This window comes from Ammospiza caudacuta, chromosome 6, assembly GCF_027887145.1.
Source record: "Ammospiza caudacuta isolate bAmmCau1 chromosome 6, bAmmCau1.pri, whole genome shotgun sequence".
Lineage (NCBI taxonomy): Eukaryota > Metazoa > Chordata > Aves > Passeriformes > Passerellidae > Ammospiza > Ammospiza caudacuta.
The window spans coordinates 22,578,442-22,600,445 of NC_080598.1; the positions used below are offsets into that span (position 1 = coordinate 22,578,442).

General features: G+C 39.6%; 1 protein-coding gene across 1 annotated transcript in view; it reads left to right on the forward strand.

Annotated features, from left to right (window-relative positions):
• Positions 1–16,259, forward strand: part of CD44 (CD44 molecule (Indian blood group)) — a 56,594-nt gene extending 40,335 nt beyond the window's left edge. Inside the window, exons 14-21 of the mRNA XM_058806528.1 lie at positions 435–611; positions 2,157–2,318; positions 3,479–3,640; positions 4,883–5,116; positions 6,003–6,188; positions 9,110–9,232; positions 10,476–10,554; positions 12,573–16,259. Coding sequence (XP_058662511.1) covers positions 435–611; positions 2,157–2,318; positions 3,479–3,640; positions 4,883–5,116; positions 6,003–6,188; positions 9,110–9,232; positions 10,476–10,554; positions 12,573–12,789 — 1,340 coding nt within the window. The 3' untranslated portion in view covers positions 12,790–16,259. The remainder of the gene's footprint in view (positions 1–434; positions 612–2,156; positions 2,319–3,478; positions 3,641–4,882; positions 5,117–6,002; positions 6,189–9,109; positions 9,233–10,475; positions 10,555–12,572) is intronic.
• Positions 16,260–22,004: the final 5,745 nt, after the last annotated feature.

A 22,004-nucleotide genomic window follows, 5' to 3' on the forward strand; every position in this document is an offset into this window, starting at 1 on the left:
AAGAAATTACAATTTCTTTAGGGCCAGCTTTGTAATTATGCAATTGAGATAACTCAAAAGAAAAGGTTCATCAGGGTTTTACTTTAAAAACACAGAATACAAACAAACTCAACAGTTAAGTTTATAATAATAAATATGAAATATTTAAGCTGTTGTTTCTATGAGCTCTTCTGGTTCTTGGATATGTCTTATCTTCCACTGGTCATTGGGATCCTTTCTAGTGTACTTAAATCTTCTGCTACTCCTGGTGATGCTTTTGTGTGATCGGGTTTCCAGAAGACTTCTGTTTTCTTTCATCTTTCATTTCACATGAAATGCAACAACAAGAAAAAGCCAAAATGCAAAAGCCAAACACCCTTGTTATGTAGACTGTGATGATAAGGATAATATGTTGAGTATTTTGATCATCATTGATTCAATCACAATCTTACCAGCACTAGTTACAAGTGAAAATGAAAAGCATCAAGGACCAACCAAACATCCACTATCACACAGCCTTCATTCTGGAGGGATCAGTCAAGAACAAAATCCTGCAAATACCACTGGCAATATTGAACAACATGAATTTACTACTGCAGGTGAAAATTATTTTGGAGAGGAAACTTCTACAGGTAATATTGCAGGTCACATTTTAGTAAATTTTCAGGGTTTTATAAAGATTTAGTTTTAGGATGTTTTACTCACATTTTTGCATTCTGAGGCCATAACACAGGTTCTGTGAATAAACCCCAGCAATTTTGATATTATATTATTATTTTTTTAATTAGTCTGTTCTTCAGACTTTTCCTTGATGTTTCTCTTCTATTTGTCTTGTATGTCAAGACCTTTAGTAGGTCAATTTTGTAACTGTCTCCTACGTTTTGTGTTGTGTGTCATGCAGTCACAAGCTTTCAACAAGCTGTCTGCCAGGGTTTTGTCTGCAGGAAACAGAGAAGGCTTAAGTGGAAAAATAATAATGTGCACTGCATTTTTCACTCCTCTGGCAACTGTGTTCACTCTCCTGCTGCAAGTCATTCTTGGCCCTGGGATTTTTTTTCCAGTTTTTTTTAATGACAGTTATATTTTAAAAAAATTATCAAAAATGTTTACTCGTCCCACTTTTGAGCTATAGCAATATGAAGGGAAGAAAACAAAGCGATGTAGAATAAGAGAGAGGCTTCTCTCTTTCATTGGTTGAATAAATTGAAGCATAAAAGATAAAATCATACTGTAAAGGTGGTAATTGAAAATTGATATATTTTAATTTCTGTTCCTGTGAGTGTACCAAACTTACAAATTAATGACAGATGTGCTGTACTAAGCACTGCCAACAGTGAATGCACCACAGTCATCATCTGCCTTTGTGGATTATCAAATGCAGGTCTCTGATAATCTGTTATCCTACATTACTACACCAATACATAATGGCCTAAATGCAATTAAAATTGTAACACACTGTGGCAAATTTCCTGCTTTTTTGCCCCCCTTATTGGGTTGAAGGGGTTAAGAAGGTTTATGCTTTTTTACACAATTTGGGTACTCTTTTGCTTTGATTGTGTAATAAAATCTACAGTTTGGTTGACATGGATGGTTTTTCTAAATAACTACAAGATCAGATATTCTCCAGCTGTATGCTGTCTTATTCATTGTGTGCACCATTCACAGATCTGAACCATGACCTAGCATTACCCTTTGTCACACCTCTTCGTGTGTTTTCCTGGAGATGCTGCAACTAATGAAACAGTGAAACTTTGAGTAGAAGAAATTGGATATAGTCAACACACTCAAATTATGTGATTAAAATCTTACTGATGGGTCATATCCTTGTATGTTTATGTCTGAGGTTTTAAATTCTGCATCAGTGAATTTTGGTTTAATATTCAACAATACAAACTTGACAGCAAGATTCAGATAAATACTTTTGAAAAATAACACAACTTGATTCTGAAAAGCATATGATCATTTTGAGGAAGGATTTGGTCCTACTGATGACAGTTGGCAGCTTTTCTAAATATAAACCAGGATGAGAAGCAAATCTACTTTACTTCTCTTTGCCATTAAATGTAGTAGTTATGTGAGCAAGACCTGTCATAGAGACAAGAACTGAAGAGGAGAATAATGTGAGAAATGTATCTTTATATGCTGAGTTCATAATTGCTTCACCATCATCATAACAGCTATGGTCCCCAGCCATGGGGCCAAACAGAACGACTCAGCACGAGAGCCACTGGTGTTTCCAGGCTGGAATGAGGGAGAGAATTATGCCACAGAGCCTGCTGGAATGGATAGAGTTACTCCTTCCAGAGAGAGCAATCATGAAAGAGAGTCTTCCACCACAGGTACTAGTAATAATGTCTGTTATGTATGCTGCATCACTTCTGTCTCTCAGATGGCCTCTCCTGGAAAGATACTGCATGAACTTGTAGAAGGAGTAATTACTGATCTCCTAAAATAATCTCATAAACTGTAGAGTGATTAATTTTCTCTGTGCCCTGTCTGGATGGTGGTGAAACAGATTTCAGTTTTAGCTCAATATAAAACATTTGATCTTTACTTGCCACCACCACTTCGAGGGCTTTTCATTCCTTACTGGAGCATGGCTGTGCAATTGCATCCAGCTCATTACATAAGTTACATTATTTGGTGCTGCCAGACTGTCTTTATCCTAAAGTTGAATCCATACTTACGCATATTTGTACCTCGAGGTTAATCCATTCCATTTGTGAATATTCACCTGGTGAAAGAGTGTTCTTTTCATAGAGTTTACTGAAATCTTTATCCCTCTGGTTCATTCATACAATGATGAGAGGCTGGAATCTATAAAATTGTCAAGACACAGCAATCCATTCTCATATAACACAGTATTTATAACATCAAAATAGTGTTCTAAAAACATGGGTAATCTCTTCTTCTGGAGGTCTCTCCTCTCCATCTGCCACTGGAGATGGAGAGGAGAGACCATCTCAAATCTGTATATTTTGCCAACATCTCACTCCAACATGCTGAGCTTAAATGTGGAGCTTAGGGGTCTCTCAGAAGCCAGTGACAGCGTGGAAGAAGAAGCAGAGGCCTTCATGTCTTCTTGACTGTCAGTATTTCAGTACTGATGCCTGTAATGTGAAACACACTGTTAGAGCAAGTGACAGTGCCAAGGAAGCTGAGACTCTGTAGGTAGCCTGGGATGCGAGTCAGGGAATCCTTCTGACTTCTGCCTCTGTGTCTTTCCCTGGGTCCACTGCCCTCAGGAGTCTTTTTAATTAAGTAAAAAAGCAGGCAAGAACAGCAAATGGATACGTCTCACCAAAACTGTGAGAGAGCAGTGGTGATGTACACAAGGTCTCTTCTCTGCCCTTTTTGTGGATAGAAAAGGGTAACAGTGCTTTGAGGGGAACAGGAGGCTTGGATGGGATGGAAATGGGAAGGCCACAGCAGCACACACGTGGAATTCACAGCTATTAAATAACCTGTGCTTAAATCATCTGTTATTAAACCATCATAGCAGCTGTTGCCTCTCCTGATGATGCCCACCACAAAGAGCCAACTCAACCACTTCTGCCTCGGGATTATGAACCAGAAATGAGCACTGAAGGCATCACAAATCCCACAGATGCCCCCGGGGATGAAGTTCTCCACAGGACCACAGCCACTATGAACAAAGCTGGTAATGACTCTCCTCCAATGGGTTCCCATAAAAATAATGGATTGTACTCATTTCTCATGTCTGGTGTGAAATGAGACATTATTTCTTCTGAAACTGACTTCTTTCCTTGTCTTTCTCATCTTCGAAGTGTGCATTCTTGTTGTGAATTTACATTGCAAATGTTTTTATTATTTTGTTGCATGTGAATATCCCAACAAGAATTCCTGTCTGCTTAAGGATATTTTTTTTCCTGTGTGCCCTGTTTCTTGTGCCCCCCTGACTTTACTTGGGTGTATTTTTAACTGTGAAAACAGTTGCTTTTTGGAGGTGGCTGGTAGTGCAAATGCTTGTTCTTCATGTCTGGTCATTCCTGGTCTTAATTTTTCAGCATATTCTCTTAATACTGTAAAATTGGAAATAATTTATTGGAGTTTGTTTATGTAGTTCTGCAAGGTTCTAACTTAAATTCCCAAACTATGCATGTTATCCATTTAAAATTATTCTCATTCAAAATACTTCTTTTTTATTTAATACAATAAGATTTTTTTTATCACACTGATAAAAAAATGCATCTTTTCTTCCTGCATTTTATAAAAAAGATGTTCTAAGGAAAAATTAGCTGTTATCGTTTTGCTTTTCTACCTCTAAATCCATTTTTATCTGGACTATTTAATCCTCAACATTTAGGATTTGACAGAGAGCTATGAAAACTACAAATTGTGTAGATTAAAAATATAGTTTGTAGATGAAAAAGTTTGTGTTCACTATCATCTGCTCACGTTTTCTAAATATGAATGAGATTCTGTAAAGTTTCCCAGTTCACTGTTTTCAAACTTTATGAGGTTTGACAGGTCAGTTGCAAATATGAAAACCCAAGTATGATTTTGCAATTTTTTCAGATGTTATTAATTAAGTAATTCTAATCTCATTCCTCTGTGTAACAAGAGGAATTCTTATACTCATTCTGAAAATAATATTGCTGTTTTCTCACTTCTAAACAGTGTTCACTAGATATTTTCAAAACCAGTATTTTAGGCTGCATTGTGAATATTAATGAAGGAAGAGGCAAACCAAAAAGAATGTGTCATATGCAGAGGATATTCCTTGCTTGTGGCTTTGTTTTGTTTTGTTTTTCTTCTCACTGTAGAGTCTACATAGGCAAATAAATTACAAAGCTAGAGATTACTAAAAATAAAGAGGGAGTACTATGTAAGGTGCATTTTTAAAATGTTTTTGAAGTTAACTTGGCCATCATCACAACAGTCACAGCCTCCACTGACATTCTGGCACCAGAAGATATAACCCAGGAAGCGTGGGCACCTCACCTTGTGGTGACATCTGCTTCCTCTCCTGAGGGTGCCCACCACAAAGAGCCAACTCAAACACCTCTGCCTTCAGATGATGAACCAGGACAGGGCACTGAGGGCATCACAAATCCCATGGATACGCACAGAGATGAAGGCCTCCACAGAACTACCTCCAGTGTGACCACAGCTGGTAATGACTATTTTCTGATGGGTATCAGCAAGAATAATGGATCATTCTCATTTCTCATGTCTGGTGTGAAATGAGACATTATCTCTGCTGAAGATGATTCCTTTCACTATCTTTCTCATCCTGGGGATCTTCATTCTCAGCGTGGACTTGCAGTGAAAAATCTGGCATAGGATCTGTGAACAAGGCCTGAGGGACTCCTTGCTCCTTCTTGCTGGTGTACTTGGTGGTTTCTGATCTTTGCTGAAGCATGTTTTCGGGTGATCTCCCAAATGTTCTGTGAGACATGCACTTTGGTGGTTCTGAATCCCCAACCTGATCTTCCTTTCTTGTGCATCAGTGGGATTAGCTGGATATGCTTTGGCACCATGGCTGGTGTGGTGGAGGTGCTCTGGCAGGCTAATCAGATGACTTGATCCTGCAACTCAGCAGCAGCACCATCACTGGGCAGTGGTGTCCCAGTGGTGAGGGCAGTGCATTCATTAAAGAATTACATCCCTTAAATTCTGCCATCAGTTTCTTACTTCTCTTCCCCTGTGTATTGCCAGGCAAAACCGACAGAGGTGAGGCCACTCACTCCTGAGTTATAGGGTCAGGTTGTTGCTGCTGTCATCTCTTCTTCTAAAGGTCTCCCCTTTCCCTCTGTCACTGGGATCTGTGTATGTCACCAGCATCCTGCTCCAACATGCTGAGCATAGATGTGGAGCTTCAGGGTCTCTCAGAAGCCAGTGACAGTGTGGAAGAAGAAGGAGAGGCCTTCATGTCTTCTCCCCTCTTTCTGTGCTTTGCATGAGGAAGGTGAAGGTGCTTTCTGGCTTGCTGTGGCCCAGGAAATTATGTAGGTGGTGGTTTTTGTGAGTGCTCCCTGATCATGCCACCATCATGGCAGTCATAGAGTCCGTGGATGATGCTGACCAAGAGAAAGCAACCAAGGAGCCACTGGCACCTGGCACTGCACCTGGAAGGGAAGGTGAACCAGCAAACACCACAGATGGTTTCCATGTCCATGGGATACCTGGAGTTTTTTCAGACATTGAGGACCGTTTCATTCCCTTGCAGACTCCTCTTACTACCAGTAAGAACAGTGAATTATAACCATTTTCATTTATCCATCAGTAAGTTGTTGTTGTGGACAATGGTTATTGTCCAAAAATGTGTACTAGGCATAATTGTAAATGGTTGTCATATTATGATTTCCTTTTTAGGTTTTGTTATTGGTTTTAACATGCTGATAAGATGTCATGAATGGTATCTCTTTCTAGCAAAAGCATTATGTAAAGGCTGTAAATAGTATTTTGCCAATAAGCTTTTCTTATATTCTGTTATCAGCATGTGGTAAGACAACTATTGAAATGAAGAAATGCAAACTTTCTGCTCATGCCCATATATTTGTGATAGCATTTTGTCTTTCTTTTTTTTGCTGGGCACAAATGACAGCTATGTAACCCTTAAGTATCTGTCACTTTCCCCCCATTTGTAACCTTTTAAATTAGCTGAATAAGTACAAAAGAAAGGTAATTCTCTGTGACACCATTTTTTTCCTAGCTATATGTGCTGTTGGTATCTTTCCAGTGATTAGTTGTAGCTGTTACTGGGCTGTAACTGACATTTCTTTTGTGAACAGCCTTGTTTTTCAAAGAGTTATTCTTCTGATGAAGTTACTGCAGTTAGCAGTGTTAGCCTGTTATACTACATACAGCCTTTGGTAATTTTTTTGGATGCTAATAACATGGGAAATGAAGGGAATTTTCCCTATTCCCAAATGTAGTTTCCTCACAAATAACCATCCTAAAAGTAAGGGTTTTTTCCCAATTCAGCTAATCCAAACACTGTTTTCATGCACTTTCTTGGAAGTTAGTGGAACCATTCCAGAGCAGTTTTGCCAATGCTCTGTGGACATTCATTGCATATAAACAAGATTATGTACCTATATCCTTACAGTATTATACAGAAAACACTTGAAAACTAATTCCTTTAATAATTCATTAGTACTAATTAATATATTGTGAGGTAGAACTTGGGCTAATTATTTTTCCAAGAATTTTGTATAAAGCAGTAAATTCAACTCTAACAAAATTGCCTGGTTATAGTATTTTGATGTAGGCATAGGACTATAAATGCAAAATATGTATTTGTCAGAATTTTAACAATGAAATCTGTTTTAAATAATGTCTTCCTACTAAAACACATTTCTTTCATTTCACAGGCCCTATTCACTTAAATTAATTTAAGCTCCCTTCCTAATTTTGTGTGTAGACATTACACACTATGAAAAAATGTTTGCTTCCTTTCTGTTTTAATCACATAAAACCTGTAAGAAGAGGTTTGAATCTTTTACAGTGGGAATATCTTTTTCAGTGGGAGTATTGTCAGTACCTTGGCAAAAAGCTCAGAAGGCCATTTTCTCAAAACTCTTCCTTTTTTCATTTACCTTCTCTTGTTGCATTTTAAGAACACAGTTGATGGGAGTTACTAAGACATTACCATTGTTATCAAAAAGCTTATTGAGGGGTTCATTCATTTGTAATGTTGCCCAGTGTAGGTGAAATGGAATGGAAAAGATTCATGAATGTATTATTAAAGGCCTTCTCTGATCAAATGAATTGTTTGATGTACTGTACCACTTTTGGTTTTTTTCTACAGCAATGTTTAGGCTGTGGTCAGACCACACCAAGTGTCCAAGTGTCCACAGCATAACAAGTCAGTCCAGTGAAGGGACACAAAAAATAACCGTCCATAAAGAAAGAAAATCTGGTGTGTTACCAAAATTAAATGTAGAGGGCTTTTGAGGTTCCCTCCCTGCCACTTGCAAGCACCTCCCCAGAGCCAGAACAGCAGGGAACGTGGCTGACCCTTGCTGCTGCTTCTCAATGCTCAGGGGAGCAGCAAATGTAGCAGGTTTCTAAGCACACAACTTCTAATAAATGTCTGAATGCCTTTATAAGGGGTTTTGTGGAGAAAAAGCTCAAAAATCTGCTGAGATGTAGTGTAGACAAGTTAGTAGGTCCCTCTTGGTCAGCTTTCTATGCTGCTAGATCAAGGTTCTTCATTGTTGAATTTGTGCTCTGGCCTTTGTTGAGAGATAGCACCAAACAACACACCAGTCAATAAGTTTCTTGTTAACAAAAATAATAAAAATATCTGGAAAATTCATGAGCTGCTTGCTGGCTGTGCTTCACAGAGGGAATAAAACATGCTTCTCAATTTTGCATTTGCCAGCTGTTACTAGGAAATGAGATCAGAAATATTGGACAGAAATTAGTTGTAATGTGTGATAAAGAAAAAGAACTTTACAGCTGATTAAAGTTAGTGTTTAATTTCTTGGAGTCTGGAAGAATTCAGAGAGGTGGAGATCTGTCATATATTTTTTGTAGTGATAATGAAATTACTGTATCTATAGTCTGCTGATAATTGTAGACTTGGGATACCCTTATGGCAATAGCATGGGCCAGGAATGTAATTGCCTAAAAGTTTAAGCAGTATGGCCAGCTTAGAAAATATAAGAGACTGATTAAAGGTCTAATACCATCTTGGAACCAAATTACACAACTTATTAAAAAGGACAAGAGGATCCACATCTAAGTTTGCAGAGAACACTTTTTTCTATTAGGAAAAGAATACTTTTAATTTTTAGAGTCCCACTCTAGCTGCCAAAGTCACAAGCATTCAAAGGATTATTGTTCAATTTTATGACAACATTAGAGTATTAGGGGTTCACTTTTATCCTGTGTCAGAATAGAATTGAAACATATGAGGGAGACAAGTGGGGAAAGCCATGAGTTTTGCTTCTCAAAATACTAAAGCTAGCCGTAGTTCAAATAAGTGTCATGCTTATAGTCTGTGTGATAATTTTCAGTACAAACACTCATTAACTGCTTCAGCATGGACTTTCCAGAGTATGATTTTTACACTGTTTAAGTTGCAGTCTTCATACATTGCTGTTAAATATCCATCAAGCATTTTTGGCCTAATGGCTGGGGTTTTTTTGTTCTTTAGGCTCTACCTCTAGTGTGTATGATAACCAAGGACCACACAAGGGACATGATGAATCCATGACTTCCCCTGGAGGGACTGCCACAACAAAAATAGATTCAGAACCAAGGTCGGCCCGTGTACCAGGTGGGTTTTGGAAGTCAAATGTTTTAAAAATCCAAGGACAGACTTGTCTTCATATGAACTGAAGTAAGAGATGAAAATGAAGGTCAAATGCTTTGCTCAAGCTTTGTTCTGGATCAGATCATATTCAGCATTTCACAAGTAGTCTGTGAAATGTATATTGTAACTCATATAGTTTTTCAGCAATATTAAGATAAGAGAAACCATACATTTGGGGAGTGGGATTAAGATTCAATTAACTTTTATAAACTGAAATTAAATCAAGCAAAACTTGGTAAAGTTATATGCATAGCATCATATCCATGAGAATGTTCAGCTAAAACAAGCTCTCCAGAAGAGAGTGTGCAGACTAAAATAGAATAAAAAGAAGCCAACACCGTGATACAGCTGCAAAAGAATGTGAATCTATTCTGGGACTTATTAGTGGTAAAGTAATTTTTAAAACAGAGAAAGTAATTATTCCACTGTACTTAGGCCTAGCAAGTTCAGAGGTGAAACTCTGTGTTCAGTTCAAGGCATTGCATTAGTCACAGGAAAAAAATGGACAAGAGCACACAGAAAATTTTGGGAAGGTAACCTTTGAAGCCCCTTTTGAAGAACTCATCATTTGCAGGAAAACTGAAGGGAGATATAAGAAAAGCATGCTATGAAAAGAATGCCTATCAGTTTTTCACCATGGAGTACTAATAATTAACTAATTAGAAGAGGTAATTTGTTGCAAATTAAATGTATGAGTCTTGTTAAACTAGGAACGGTTGTTTCAAACAAAGAAAATACAGGACATAACTCTTGGGAGAGGACCCCCATCTGTAATGGTAGCAGAGCTATAATGGTAGTAGAAAGTAGGCTACTGGGAAGGTTGTGAAACCTGATTTACTAAAATGTGCTAAAACTCATCCTGCTTCTGTGCCTGAGACTGTAGGTGTGTCATGCTGAGCTTTTTCTTTTGCCATTGGAGTAAATCAGTGAAACAGCTCCTCTTCACTATGCCCACCAAAGTGCTTCCAGGTGATAGCAGTAATGGGGTATTTAATCTGAGCTGGCCTGTCTATAGCTGAGTGATGAAAATGTGTTTGATTTGCATGGAAAGACTTTGTACACCAAACAAACATTCATGGAAGCTAGGAAAAGAGTGTGACAGCTTATGGAAAGTAGAAGAGATTGTGTTTCTGCAGTTCTGTGAGATGGCAAAACCACATGAGATACATTCATACTCTCTCTTGCCCTCCCTCATCTGTCCCTGCAGACTGGCTGATCATTGTTGTTGCTCTGGTGGTGCTTGCATTGATCCTGGCAGTGTGCATTGCTGTCAACAGTCGCAGAAGGTAAGGCCACCCCTTTACATTTCCAAAACACGCTGCCTCACTCCTCTCTTCCTTTGGAGAGTCTCCAAAGCTTTCTCAAAGAGCAGAGTAGCAAACCACAGGAAAGAGCATCCTCTGCAAAGCTCTGTGGCTTGAGGTGTGGGGACGCAGGTCACCATGTCCTGCACAGGTCACACATCAGCCTGCACACTCACCTGGAACCACTCCCATGAAGTCAGCAGCGACATGAACTGTTTAGTCTGGGAAAGGGAAACTAAATGTACAGAGATCACAGAAAAATGATTAGCCTCTCTCTATTTGTTATCAATGGGAAAATTGTGTTCACAGAGGGTGGAAGTTGGGAGATGAACACACAGTAACAACCACAGGATGAGCCAGGAATAATTCTCCACCATTAAAGCATTGTCTGTGTGCACTGTGAAGGGCTGTCCTAGACAGTCACAGCGATTCTGTGAAAACCTGCTATTCTGTTTCTTCTGAACAAGAGCCACTATCACAGCTGGCAGTCACAAGCATATATGCTAACATTGCTCTCTGAGCTCTCAGGAGCTTTATGTACTCCATTTTACAGATGAGGGAGCTGAGGAGTAAAAAGTAATGCAATGATCTGTGCAAAGTTAGCTGAGAAATTGGAAAAACCCTAGCCTAAAGGATGGGCTATAATATTCTTAACTCTTTTCTCTGGGGCCTGTTTTGAGGTTACTTGCCAATTGACTTCAACAGCTTTTTGCTACTTGAATGTTAAAATTGAGCTTTTTAACAGAGTAACTATTTGCTACTTGAATGTTGGATTTTAACTCCTTTTTTATCATAATGACCATATAACATGTGGAGATTTTTGTGCAGGAAGCAGTGAGCACATTTTTTCCTAGTCTGTTGGTTTCAGAGCACTCTGAGCTGCTCTTTTAAGAGGCTGTGGAGCTCCATAGCTCTTTGCTGGTGTCTTTTGGCATTTTATGACTGCAGAGCAGGAAATCATTCCCAAGGGTGTATGTAGCATTAGCAGAGTGAACTGAGCTACTTCAGATAAAATAACCCTCATCTGTGAGTCAGTAGACATGAAAAAAATGCTATTTCAAGAGCATCTTAGTAAAATTGAACAGCCAAATCAGTCCTTCAGGAGTAAATATGCTTCATTTAAGAAGAAAGGACTTAGAAGTCCAACTTCACAGACACACTGTCCCTCCTAGGCATGCTGTGCTCTGCATATTCACTTTGCACAAGTGGGATGTCCAGCACTGTGTAGCCAGGGAGTCATCTAAACAGTAAATCTGACAGCAGTGTAAGTAGTGCTGTTTTACTATGCTGAAGGATACCCAGCCCATGATAACCAGTGTGCATCGGCTTTGGACTGGCGACTCTTTAAAATTTAGACTGTGGGTTAGTGTGTTTTAATTCAGAGCTACATATAAGGTTTATTGGGCAGTCCTGCAGCGAGTGTAACTTGAAAATCACAGTACCTCTTTCCTACCTGAACATCCCAAGGAACTCTGCTGCTGACAACAGCAAGAGTAATTCTCCATATTTCCTTACTGTTGGTTGGCTTCTAAGCTTGGCCTGCTAATACAAAGGAAAAAACAGTTGTCTTGTTTAATGAGGTGAGAGCTTGATCCAGATTTTCTGCTTGCTTAAGAATTTGTGCATTTCAAAGCTGTGGTCCCAAGCCTGGATTTCGAAGTTGTCTTCATAGTGGGGCTATTTACAAAGTTCAAAAATGTGGATAAATTCAAATGACATAAAAAAAATTTCTAGTCTTCAGTAATGAATGTTATTGCTATATGTAGTAACAGTAAATAGAAATTAGATAAGTGAGCTCCTAATAAATTTTATGCATATAATGTTGGATGTTTTCAAAAATAAAATATGCAATATGGAGAAACTTTACACTTTGTATGGTGTAAGTCTGCACTGGCAGACACAATTTTAGTTTCCAATCACCTTTTCCTAAATACTGACCTTCAGTTTTTTATTATTTTTTTGTACTCTATTTATAATATTTAATTTTCATTTCTTTCTAGATGTGGGCAGAAGAAAAAGCTAGTGATTAACAATGGCAAAGGGGCAGTGGAGGACAGGAAGACAAGTGAATTAAATGGAGATATCAGCAAATCACAAGAAATGGTGCACTTGGTTCATAAAGAACAGTCAAATGACCGAACACAAGCATGTGATGAATTCCTGACTGTGAATGAAACACAAAATCATCATGAGTGTGACATGAAGACTGGAGTGTAATGGTACCACACTGCCAAGCAGATCAGGGCTGGGGAAACCAAAATCATGTGGAACTTGAACAGGAATTCACAGATGCACTGTGCTACTGATGTCTTTTGAACATAAGCATAAGTTCTGTTTCTTTTAAATCACTTTGCAATGACGCCTGAGTTTAAAAATTGACATGTGCTTTCTGAAATACACCCCCAAGAGTTGCATAATGCTTTCAGTTCCCAGTCCCTTCACAGAGGACTCTCACTGTGTCCTGGATGTTAGGAGGCATACAAGTTTACATCATTATTCCCCAGATGGAAGGTCTTCACTGTGTGAAGCTAAAGAAGTATCCAGTCACTCCATCTTACAGATATTTAAAGTATAAAACTTGCCATGGTAGAGAAATAAGTGAGGAAAAATGTCAAGAGTAAAAAAATCGAGTTTAAACCCAAAAGGCATCTTCTACAATGTCTGCAACAGCAGAATCCTTCAGAAATGCCTTCCAGCCAGGAATGGCTGTGGGTACATTCAGAATCTGCAGTATAAACAAAAAGTGACATTTTATAATTATGTGTGGCTTGGTCTGCAACGAAGGAAACCCAGAAGGACAAAATTTATTTATCTCTATTTTTAAATATCTATGGACATACAGCAAGTCTTCTCGGGAGGGGTAATAAAGGCATGAAAACATGAGCTGAAATATAATAAACTTCTATTCTTTATTATCCTAGGAACCTGTACAGTTATCCTTCAGTTTTTGAGGTGTTCACTGCTCTTCTCCCCACCTCATTCATTGGTCCAAGTTTGTGCATGTGTTTAATGAGCCTGTTAGTTAAGATAATGAATAAAACAAAATGACCCCAGCTCAATCACATATGCACAAATCAAGCAATTGAGATCACTAGGGAAGCTGACAGTACTTTATTCCTGAAAATAGGTCTCTGTATTCTGCTCCATTTTGGTAAGGAGATGCTGAGCCTATTAATTTTTTTCCTCTATAACTATTACATTATACGAGATTGCTTATATTTTAAAAGCTGCTTTTCTATGATCTCACTCATTTCCTCTGAATTCTATTTCATCTACATTTTTTCCATCAGCTTTTTAAAAACACCAAAAAGAAACATTGCTTGCTTTTTGGTACCAGAAGTTCAAATTCTACAGAAAAGATCAAAGGAAAGGAAACTCTTCCCAGCCATGTAATATAGTAGAGTAGTTGAGCTGCATTGTTACATGCTTTCATTATGTCCTTTTGTGTCTGTAAAGTATTTGTATTAAGCTATGATGCTGTGCATTATATTGATAAGAATTGTCAGGAAAACAATTATTTACTACCAGTGGTCTGTGCCATTTTTAGAAAACTTATTGGAATGGAGGGAGAATTGTAACTTCCAATTGGACTCCCCCCAGGAAATGCAGGGAAAAATGCTGGTCTGTGCCAGCTGTGGGATGTGGATGGTCTGTAGCAGGGCTGTTCAGGAGTTGTGTTCACTGACCATAGCCCCTGTCTTTGAAACTGCTCTGCTAAAGTGCGTTGTATTATGTTCTCCATCTGAAGCAGTTTGGAGGGTGAATATTCAGCTGGCTAAATACTGACTTCAGCTAGCACTGATCTTTACTGGAACATAAAGAACAAGACTGTTGATTATATTTCTGAGTCACAGCCCTCCAGCAGTTTCCCATGTTCTTCATGGAAATGCTCAAGTGCCCTGGTATCTGCTGGCAGATCTGCTCAGGGCAATTTACACCTGGGCAAAAAGTCCCAAGAGAAAGTGATGTTTTAAAATACACATAAGATGTTTTTTGGCTTTATGCACATCAGATATTTCATCTGTGAACAATGCATCGATTCTTGTTTAATGTTTTTAAGCACACTTTTCTATTTGTCATTAGAAATCAGAGTGATCTGCTGAAGGCTGTGTTTAAACTGCTGTTAGGTACTCATTCCACTAAGTATGGAGATCCAGAGTAAGAATTAAAAATTGTTAAATCCTAACTGGGAATAGGTCTCAGTGAGAAGGACGTATTTCACTGTCTTGGAGGCTAAACTTCTCTTAAAAAAACCAAAGAGTCTGTGGCATGTTATTCATCTCCCTGTTTAGATGTTAAATGAAGAAATCCGTAAACTTCTTGGTAATTTATTTTATAGTCAGTAGCTATAAAAGCACAGGCAACACTGGTTGGGTTCTTTGTATATTTTTAAAGGAGAGATGCTCAAGAGGCAATGCCATTATTTTATATATGCTGATTCTTTTTAGGTTATGTCCTGTGACTTATGTGTAATTGTTTCATTATAGTTTCGAAACTAGACAGCCATTTCATATGTGTAAAACAGTACATATTTTTATTAATCTTGCTTTTATTATGAGGAGTTGTTTGTTGTGTGTATGTATTTTTATATAGAGCACTTGATATATTTGCATATTTATTTAACAGATTAATCAGAATTAAAGAAAATGCCATCTCTAAATTGTAACTAGAAATAGTATTGCTGAAAACACATCGGACTTTAAAATAAGCTTCCAAAATAAACCAGATTCCACGCTGAGGATGAAATGTAAGTCCAGCTGTTAGTGGGAGAGAAGCCTTCAGCTGGATAGTCATGTTGAGTGCTGTGACCATTTTTTCTGCTTGCAAATTCCAAGCCGGGCTGAGGTGAATGCTGTGTGACCTTGTCTGCTCTGCTGGCCTCCCCCCGGCTCCACGGGTGCTCCGGGCGTTAGTGATGAGCTCAGCTTTACCCCAGAAGCAGACAACAGCTACAGCAACTTGGTTCAGCTAAAGATCAACCCAGTAAGATCTTGGCGACCATGCCTGGCTCGCTGAACCAGCACTTGAAGAGTGCAGCACCCAGCAAGACCCAGGTGCTGACAGACAAATCAGCTGTGACTGACAGATCTCTGTGTCTTGGTCTGTCCCTGCTTGGTGCCCAGGAAGAATGAGGATCTCCCCTAAAAATGCTAAGGAGCCTGTGATCAGCTTCTGTTATGCCTTTGTCTTGAAAAGTGTCACGTAAATGTGATCCAGACCAGTGGAATACTGTCTAAAGCAGCAAGCATATTTAAGAGAGTCTCTGTATGTTTTATGGGAATGTAATGTTTTCATGAAGCAATGCAGGCTGATTGTTTCATCTGTATTTTCTTGAAGTTCTGAAAAGGAATATTTGATTAAAGCAGAGAAAGGATGTGCAGCTGTCATGTCTACCTTTGTGGATGTGAAACCCTTTCCACAATACCAATTCCAAAGTTGTAATTTTGTGGTTTTTCATAGGATAGGGATGTTTTTTTTGTGTCCCTTGTCAATAACATCAACCTCTGTACTAATTAGTTTGAAGCATTTTGCCTGGAATATTTTTAGGAGACAACTGCCAAGTGTCTCTTTAGCACATATCATTCTGGTTAGGGCTGGTCCTAATTATTCTTTCTGCAGATGAAGGAAATAAATCCTCTGACAACTGTGTTCTGCCTCCACATACAAAGACCCCAGGGTATTTTGTAAGCCAGCAGTTAATGGGTTTATTTTAAGCTATATTAGGCCATTAGACAATAATTATTTCTTAAGCTTTATTAAACAGTTCAAGGGTCTAATGCCTCTGAGTCTCTGCAAGAGCTGTGATTGGTAAAATACCTGCCCTTTTGGTAACCACAGGCTCTGACTACTCCTTCTCTGTGCAGAGGGAAAGGACAAAAGGTGCAGGAAAAGGGCTGTTCCCTGGGGTGTGGTTCCAGCTGTGGGGGAGTGGGTGACAAAATTCCTGTTCCTTAAGGGTGGAAAAAATTGTGCAGAGGTGTTTTGGGCATGAATCTGGGGTGTTCAGGACAGAGGGAGAGCACAATTTCTGGGAAAGGGTGTAAAGGGAGAGTGAAATTTCTGTACTGCAACTGGGAAAGTACCTTCAACAGCCCCAGCACTCTGGCACTCGAATATTTCACAATTCTAAGTAGGAAAAAAGAGCCTTTTCCTGTGGACCTCCCCCACCTCCAAGTCATCCTCTACATCTACCGCCTCATTTGCAAACTGATTTTGAATTTTCCCCTGGTAGCCTGTTTCTCACTGTTGCTATGCCCTATGCCCTGCTGCATGGCATCCCCATGCTGGGGGCAAGCAGCTGTGGCAATGAGGAGAGGCAAATTTTGGCAAGATGAGTAACAGTGTGTTCTGTTAGTGTGTTTTGTCGTCTCTTTCTCACCCCTTTGGAGTAAGGTTAGTAAAGGCAAGATTTCAAAAACATTTCTGTGAGGGACTGATTTGATTTTTATTTATGCCTTAACATGTATTACACATGAGGTGAAAAATTACTGGAGGGACTGGGCAGGTGCTGAGAGCCCTGACACATGCCAGGATGCCTGAGAAAATTGCCTGGGAAATGGAGCTCTGGGAGCAGCCTTGGCAGGTAAAAGCAGTTACTCTCTCCATCCCCCTTTTTCTTTCTCTGGTCTCTTTTTTTGTCCCACTCTGGTCAGAACCATATCCTTTATCCCAATTTAACCCAATGGTTCTTGGGTATTTGCTGCTTTTGGGCATTATTTTCACCCAAGAAATCTATCAAAAGGAATCCCCCCTGACTCCTCTTACAGTGGGATGGGACAATTCTGCTCCTTGCTTATCTTCCTGTTCTGAAAGTGCAGGACTGATACAGATCTTCACATTGGCCAAGTGAGCTGCTGCATAGGGGTGTTTAAAAGTTAAAACTCTAGAATTGAATCCACCATCAAAGCAGCTCTCCTGACCTCATGGCAGTTGATTATTGTCAAAGTGAAGGTAAAGCAGGGGTAGTGAAAGCTTTAGCTATGCTTGAAACACAGCCTTTCAATTTTGTCTGAATGGTTCCAGCAACCAATAGAAAGGTTTTGTCTGAGTGGCAACTTCAAGGAGTCTCAGACTTTTTATTTAAAAAGTTTTATTGAAAGGAATTTATTTATTCCTACTCTACAGGAAAAAGTGTTTTGGATGAAAAAGTGCCACAAAAAGGTGTGCTCTGAATACTGATGTGAATGTCTTTAGTTTTTCTTTAAAAGAAAATTTCAAAAATTATGAAGTTTTGGATCAAACCAAGTCCACAAAATATGTCAAAAAAGAAGATTACTTTTTTTCTGAGAAACAGATGTAGTTTCAGCTAGTTTAATTATTCCAGATAGAAGATACAGCTGTATAAATATCCTTGTTTGTTTGTTTGTTTGGGGATTTTTGTTTGTTTGTTTTTCCTTTTTTGTTTGGTTTTTTTGGGGGTTGTATCTTGGTCTTATTTGGGTTGGTTGGGTTTGGGGTTTTGGGGTTTTTTTTGTGGGTTTTTTTTTTGGGTGGGGGAAGATTCTCCATGTCTAATACATCGTATAGCTTTCCCTTTGTACTAAAATGAAATTCTTAGAAGTAATTTATGGTCTCACTGGAAAAAAAGATATGCAAAAAACCCCCAGGATTGTTCAAGTCTAAAATGTCATAAATTTTAGTGCATTTCTCAGAAAAATCTCCAGCTTTTTTTTTTTTTTTTTGAAAATCAAGTAAAAGTCTCCCTCAAACACCCACTTAGACTTTAGGTGAGCAGGTGCCCTTTCTGCAGGGGCTGAAGCTGAGGCCCAGCTGAGATTAGGGGTACATAGGTGGCAGTGGTAAATCAGCACATGGCTCAGAGGCAGTGGAGACTCTGCATATCCAGAAACTTTCAGGTCTGCTGAGCTTGTCCTGAACTCCTTGTAACTCTCAGAGCAACCCCGGGCAGAGGAGGATGCCATAAGGCATTTTCTGCTCCTCTGAAGGCTCTTAACTTTGTACCTGGCATCTGAAAGCCTTGCCTTGGGCAGTTGTGGTAGGATGGAGTCTGCTTTAACACCCATATTGCCATTCTCATGGGGAAGTGTATCAATTGCTGGTACCACTTGGTACAGCTGAGTTTTAGCTTTTATTCTAAATTTACTTCTAGTCATGATGTGTACATCATCTAGCTTCTGGCAGGACAAAAGGCTTTTCTTTCCTGAATAAATCTAAAAGGAGACCCCTTAGATAATTTTCAGTGACCACATTTTTCCCTTGCATGAATTGAGACTCCACACTTCCATGTTTCTCATAAGAAACAGTAATAAACTGTTCTGCCCCATGATGTGGTTGAAGTATGAGTTTATATCTATAATATTTATATTTATATTCATATTTAGATTTAGATTTAGATTTTATCAAAGTACTTTTTAAAAAAACAAGCTTCCTGTTCAGGGCTGCTGCTGCAGATTGCTAGCAGCACCTTACCAGAGCTAGCTTAGGGAGAGTTTCCTGCAGCTGAGTTTATCTAAGGTGAGTCCATGACAGCTGAGCCCCACACACGAGACACAGTGATCTCAGCTGACAACAGCACACCAAGGGAGAGAAGAATGCCCTGCACATGCTGTGGACTACAGCCATCAGTGATACAATCCTCAGAGCAAATGTTGGGCTCCTTTTACTTTTTGGATCCACAAACTAAGCTCTGTTTTGGCTTTGTTCAAGCATTGCCTGTCTATCTGGAACCTAGTGTGCAAGTACATGGAGTTTGTCTTCCTGTAAAACTGTTTCACAAGCATCTCCTCTGTTCACCAGGTTTTGTTTTCCAGCAGTAGGTCTTCAGATTCACCAGCTTTATAGTTCTTGGGTATTTCCCTGAAGTTCTTTAGTGGTTTATTTTCTAGTTAATATTTCTTTCATTAATCAAGTGCAAGTCTGAAATGAACTCAAGGTTGGCATGTTTGTTTGTTCAGCCAGTAATTTAAAAACAAACTCACCCTTTGTTCAAGAAGGTTGACTTCCCCCCTCCATCCATGAAGAGGACAGTTATAAAGCCTGCCCATTATTTACTGGCTGGTCAAAAATGGGAGAAGCCTGGTTCAGAAACAAAGGTGAAATGATCCAGTCAATTTAGGTGACACCAGTAACCTGGGTGAAATAGTGAAATGATTTTTGAGTGCATTTCCCAGCTTGGAAATGCTAGGAAGGCAAAGAGCTTCCTTCTTGTCCCTTCACTGTGCTGGGAGTCAGCTGCCTTTTCTCCCCTGCACGTGCTCAGCCACATTTCTCCAGTGGGGTCCAGGGATCACAGCAGAGCTGTCCATGCAGCCTCTTCAGGCACCCCAGTAGAAAACAGCCAAATGGGAGACTGATCTGTTTTACAAATGACTACATGAAAAGCAAACATTTTTGTGACTTCAGTCAAAATGAGAATGAAGAGCAAAACACCGTGTAAAACAGACCCTATGTTGCTTTTCTAAATGCCCATCCCTGTACTTCAGAAGCCCTACCAAGAGTGTGAGGCCTTGCTCCTCCAGACCTTGTTCCTGTAGTTTTGGTGGGCAGCAGTCAGTTTTGTCATTTATCTGTGTACACAGATAAATGTACACAGATAAATGACAAAACTGACTGTGTCTGTACACAGACACATCTTGTTTATCACCACAGAATGTGCCTGCCCCAGCCACCAGGACCACAAGCCCTTATCTTGCATGCAGTCTGTTTTCCTGCCTGCCTCCACTGCATGCTGCACAGCAAGACAGCAGGCAGTCACCTGCCCAGCCTGGGAAGCTGCCTCAGCTTTGGGAGCCTGCACAGGGCCCTGCACAGCTTTGGAAGCAAAATGGCACCAAGCCCTGCTGGGGTGTTTGCACATTATTGCAATGCAGGTGCTTTGGAACTGCTAATAACCCAGCCCAACTGAGTGTAGTTTCTAATGCTGTTTTCCTCCTAAAGCCCTGTACGTTGGGGCCACCTGTTTGTTTCATAACCTGGTCCTGTTCACCTGTGCTATCTAATACAAAGGAGAAGATTGTTTCCAATCTAACAACCCCGAAGTATTATCTCAGTTGTTCTTTCATGCCTTAGAGGAGATACAGAAATATCTCTTAATATGGGTCCATGATTCATAACTCACTGGCTTTTATATCCCCTTTTAGCAGATTCTTTCCTGTAGAGAGGAACACATTCCAGACACAAACACACTCCTGAAATAATCTTTTTCTCTAAGGCTACAGACATGGGGAAAAGGGGTACAAGGAGCTTGCAAGAGCTCAGAGGATCAGCCTTTGGGCTGTGTATTTTCAGAAAGGTCAGCTTCATATAATTGCAGTACTGGTTCCTGCGAGGGTTGGTTATTTTAAGTCATTTTGCAGAAACATTGCTTTGAAAAAAGCAACGTACATAGGTTGGTGTCAAGCCTTTAATTTTAAACTTTCATTCTGCTGTGTAACAGAAGAGCAGACAGATTCCTTTTATGGAAGGAATTTGAACGTACACAGTGCACATGAAGTATGTCAGGGATGGGCATCCTGGAAAAACTTGAAACAGGAATTTTACATTAACAAAATGCATTTATTAACAACACTTGTTGATGAGGCCAGATCAGGACATTTTTGCTGTGGTATCAAAATGGCAGCAGATAGATTTACTTTTTCAGTGAATCGGATTTATTTTTTGCCCAAAGATTCTCCCAGCACCACATCAGGTCTTAGTTCGTTACTGACTCAGAGGGCAGACTGCCAGCTGAGGCACTGCCAAAGCCACTTCCTGCCATGCCTGGATTTCTTTGGAAATTTCTCAAGTGGATGATTAAGAAGAAGAAAGGCCAGGGCTGTGCAGACTGTGAGTGCTCGCGGCCGAGGTTTCGGCTGTGCCTTTATCACACACCGGTAGCTGTGCTATTTCCGCAGCGCCTGCTATTCCGAGCGTGCGGCAACCTTGGAGCTTTCTCTCCATACTTGGCAACTGCCACTCCACTGGGCCACGGTTCGCTCCATGAGATCTCTTCATTTATGTGTTAAATACTGTTGATTTCTTTATAAAGAACACCAGAAGTTCCGCTACAGGCTTTGTTTATTATTTTTTTAGAAAGGCTATGAATAAAAGATTTATTTTTTAGCAGCCAGGGGAGGGAAGTAGGTTTCTAAAGCAACTGCAGCCATTGATTTGTGTCCTCCTACTCTTCTAATGTCTTTTCACTTCTCTTCTTGCCAAGAATGAAGTTAGTGAATCCTGGCCTTTGTGGAAACTGAGCACATTTGCAGCCAGCATCCTGGAATATTTGGAGGATAAAGTGAGGGGTGAGATTTCTAACTCTTTGGCAAAGTCAGGTCCATCTTCTACCCTGCATGTAGTTTTCAGAACAGGCAGCTTCTCTCATCAGATTGCTTCATCTAAATGAAAAGCATTTTCATTTAGAAAATGCTAAAACTCCTAAAGCATTCCCATATTAAGCCCAGGATGAAATGAAAAGTCACAGATGTAAGCTG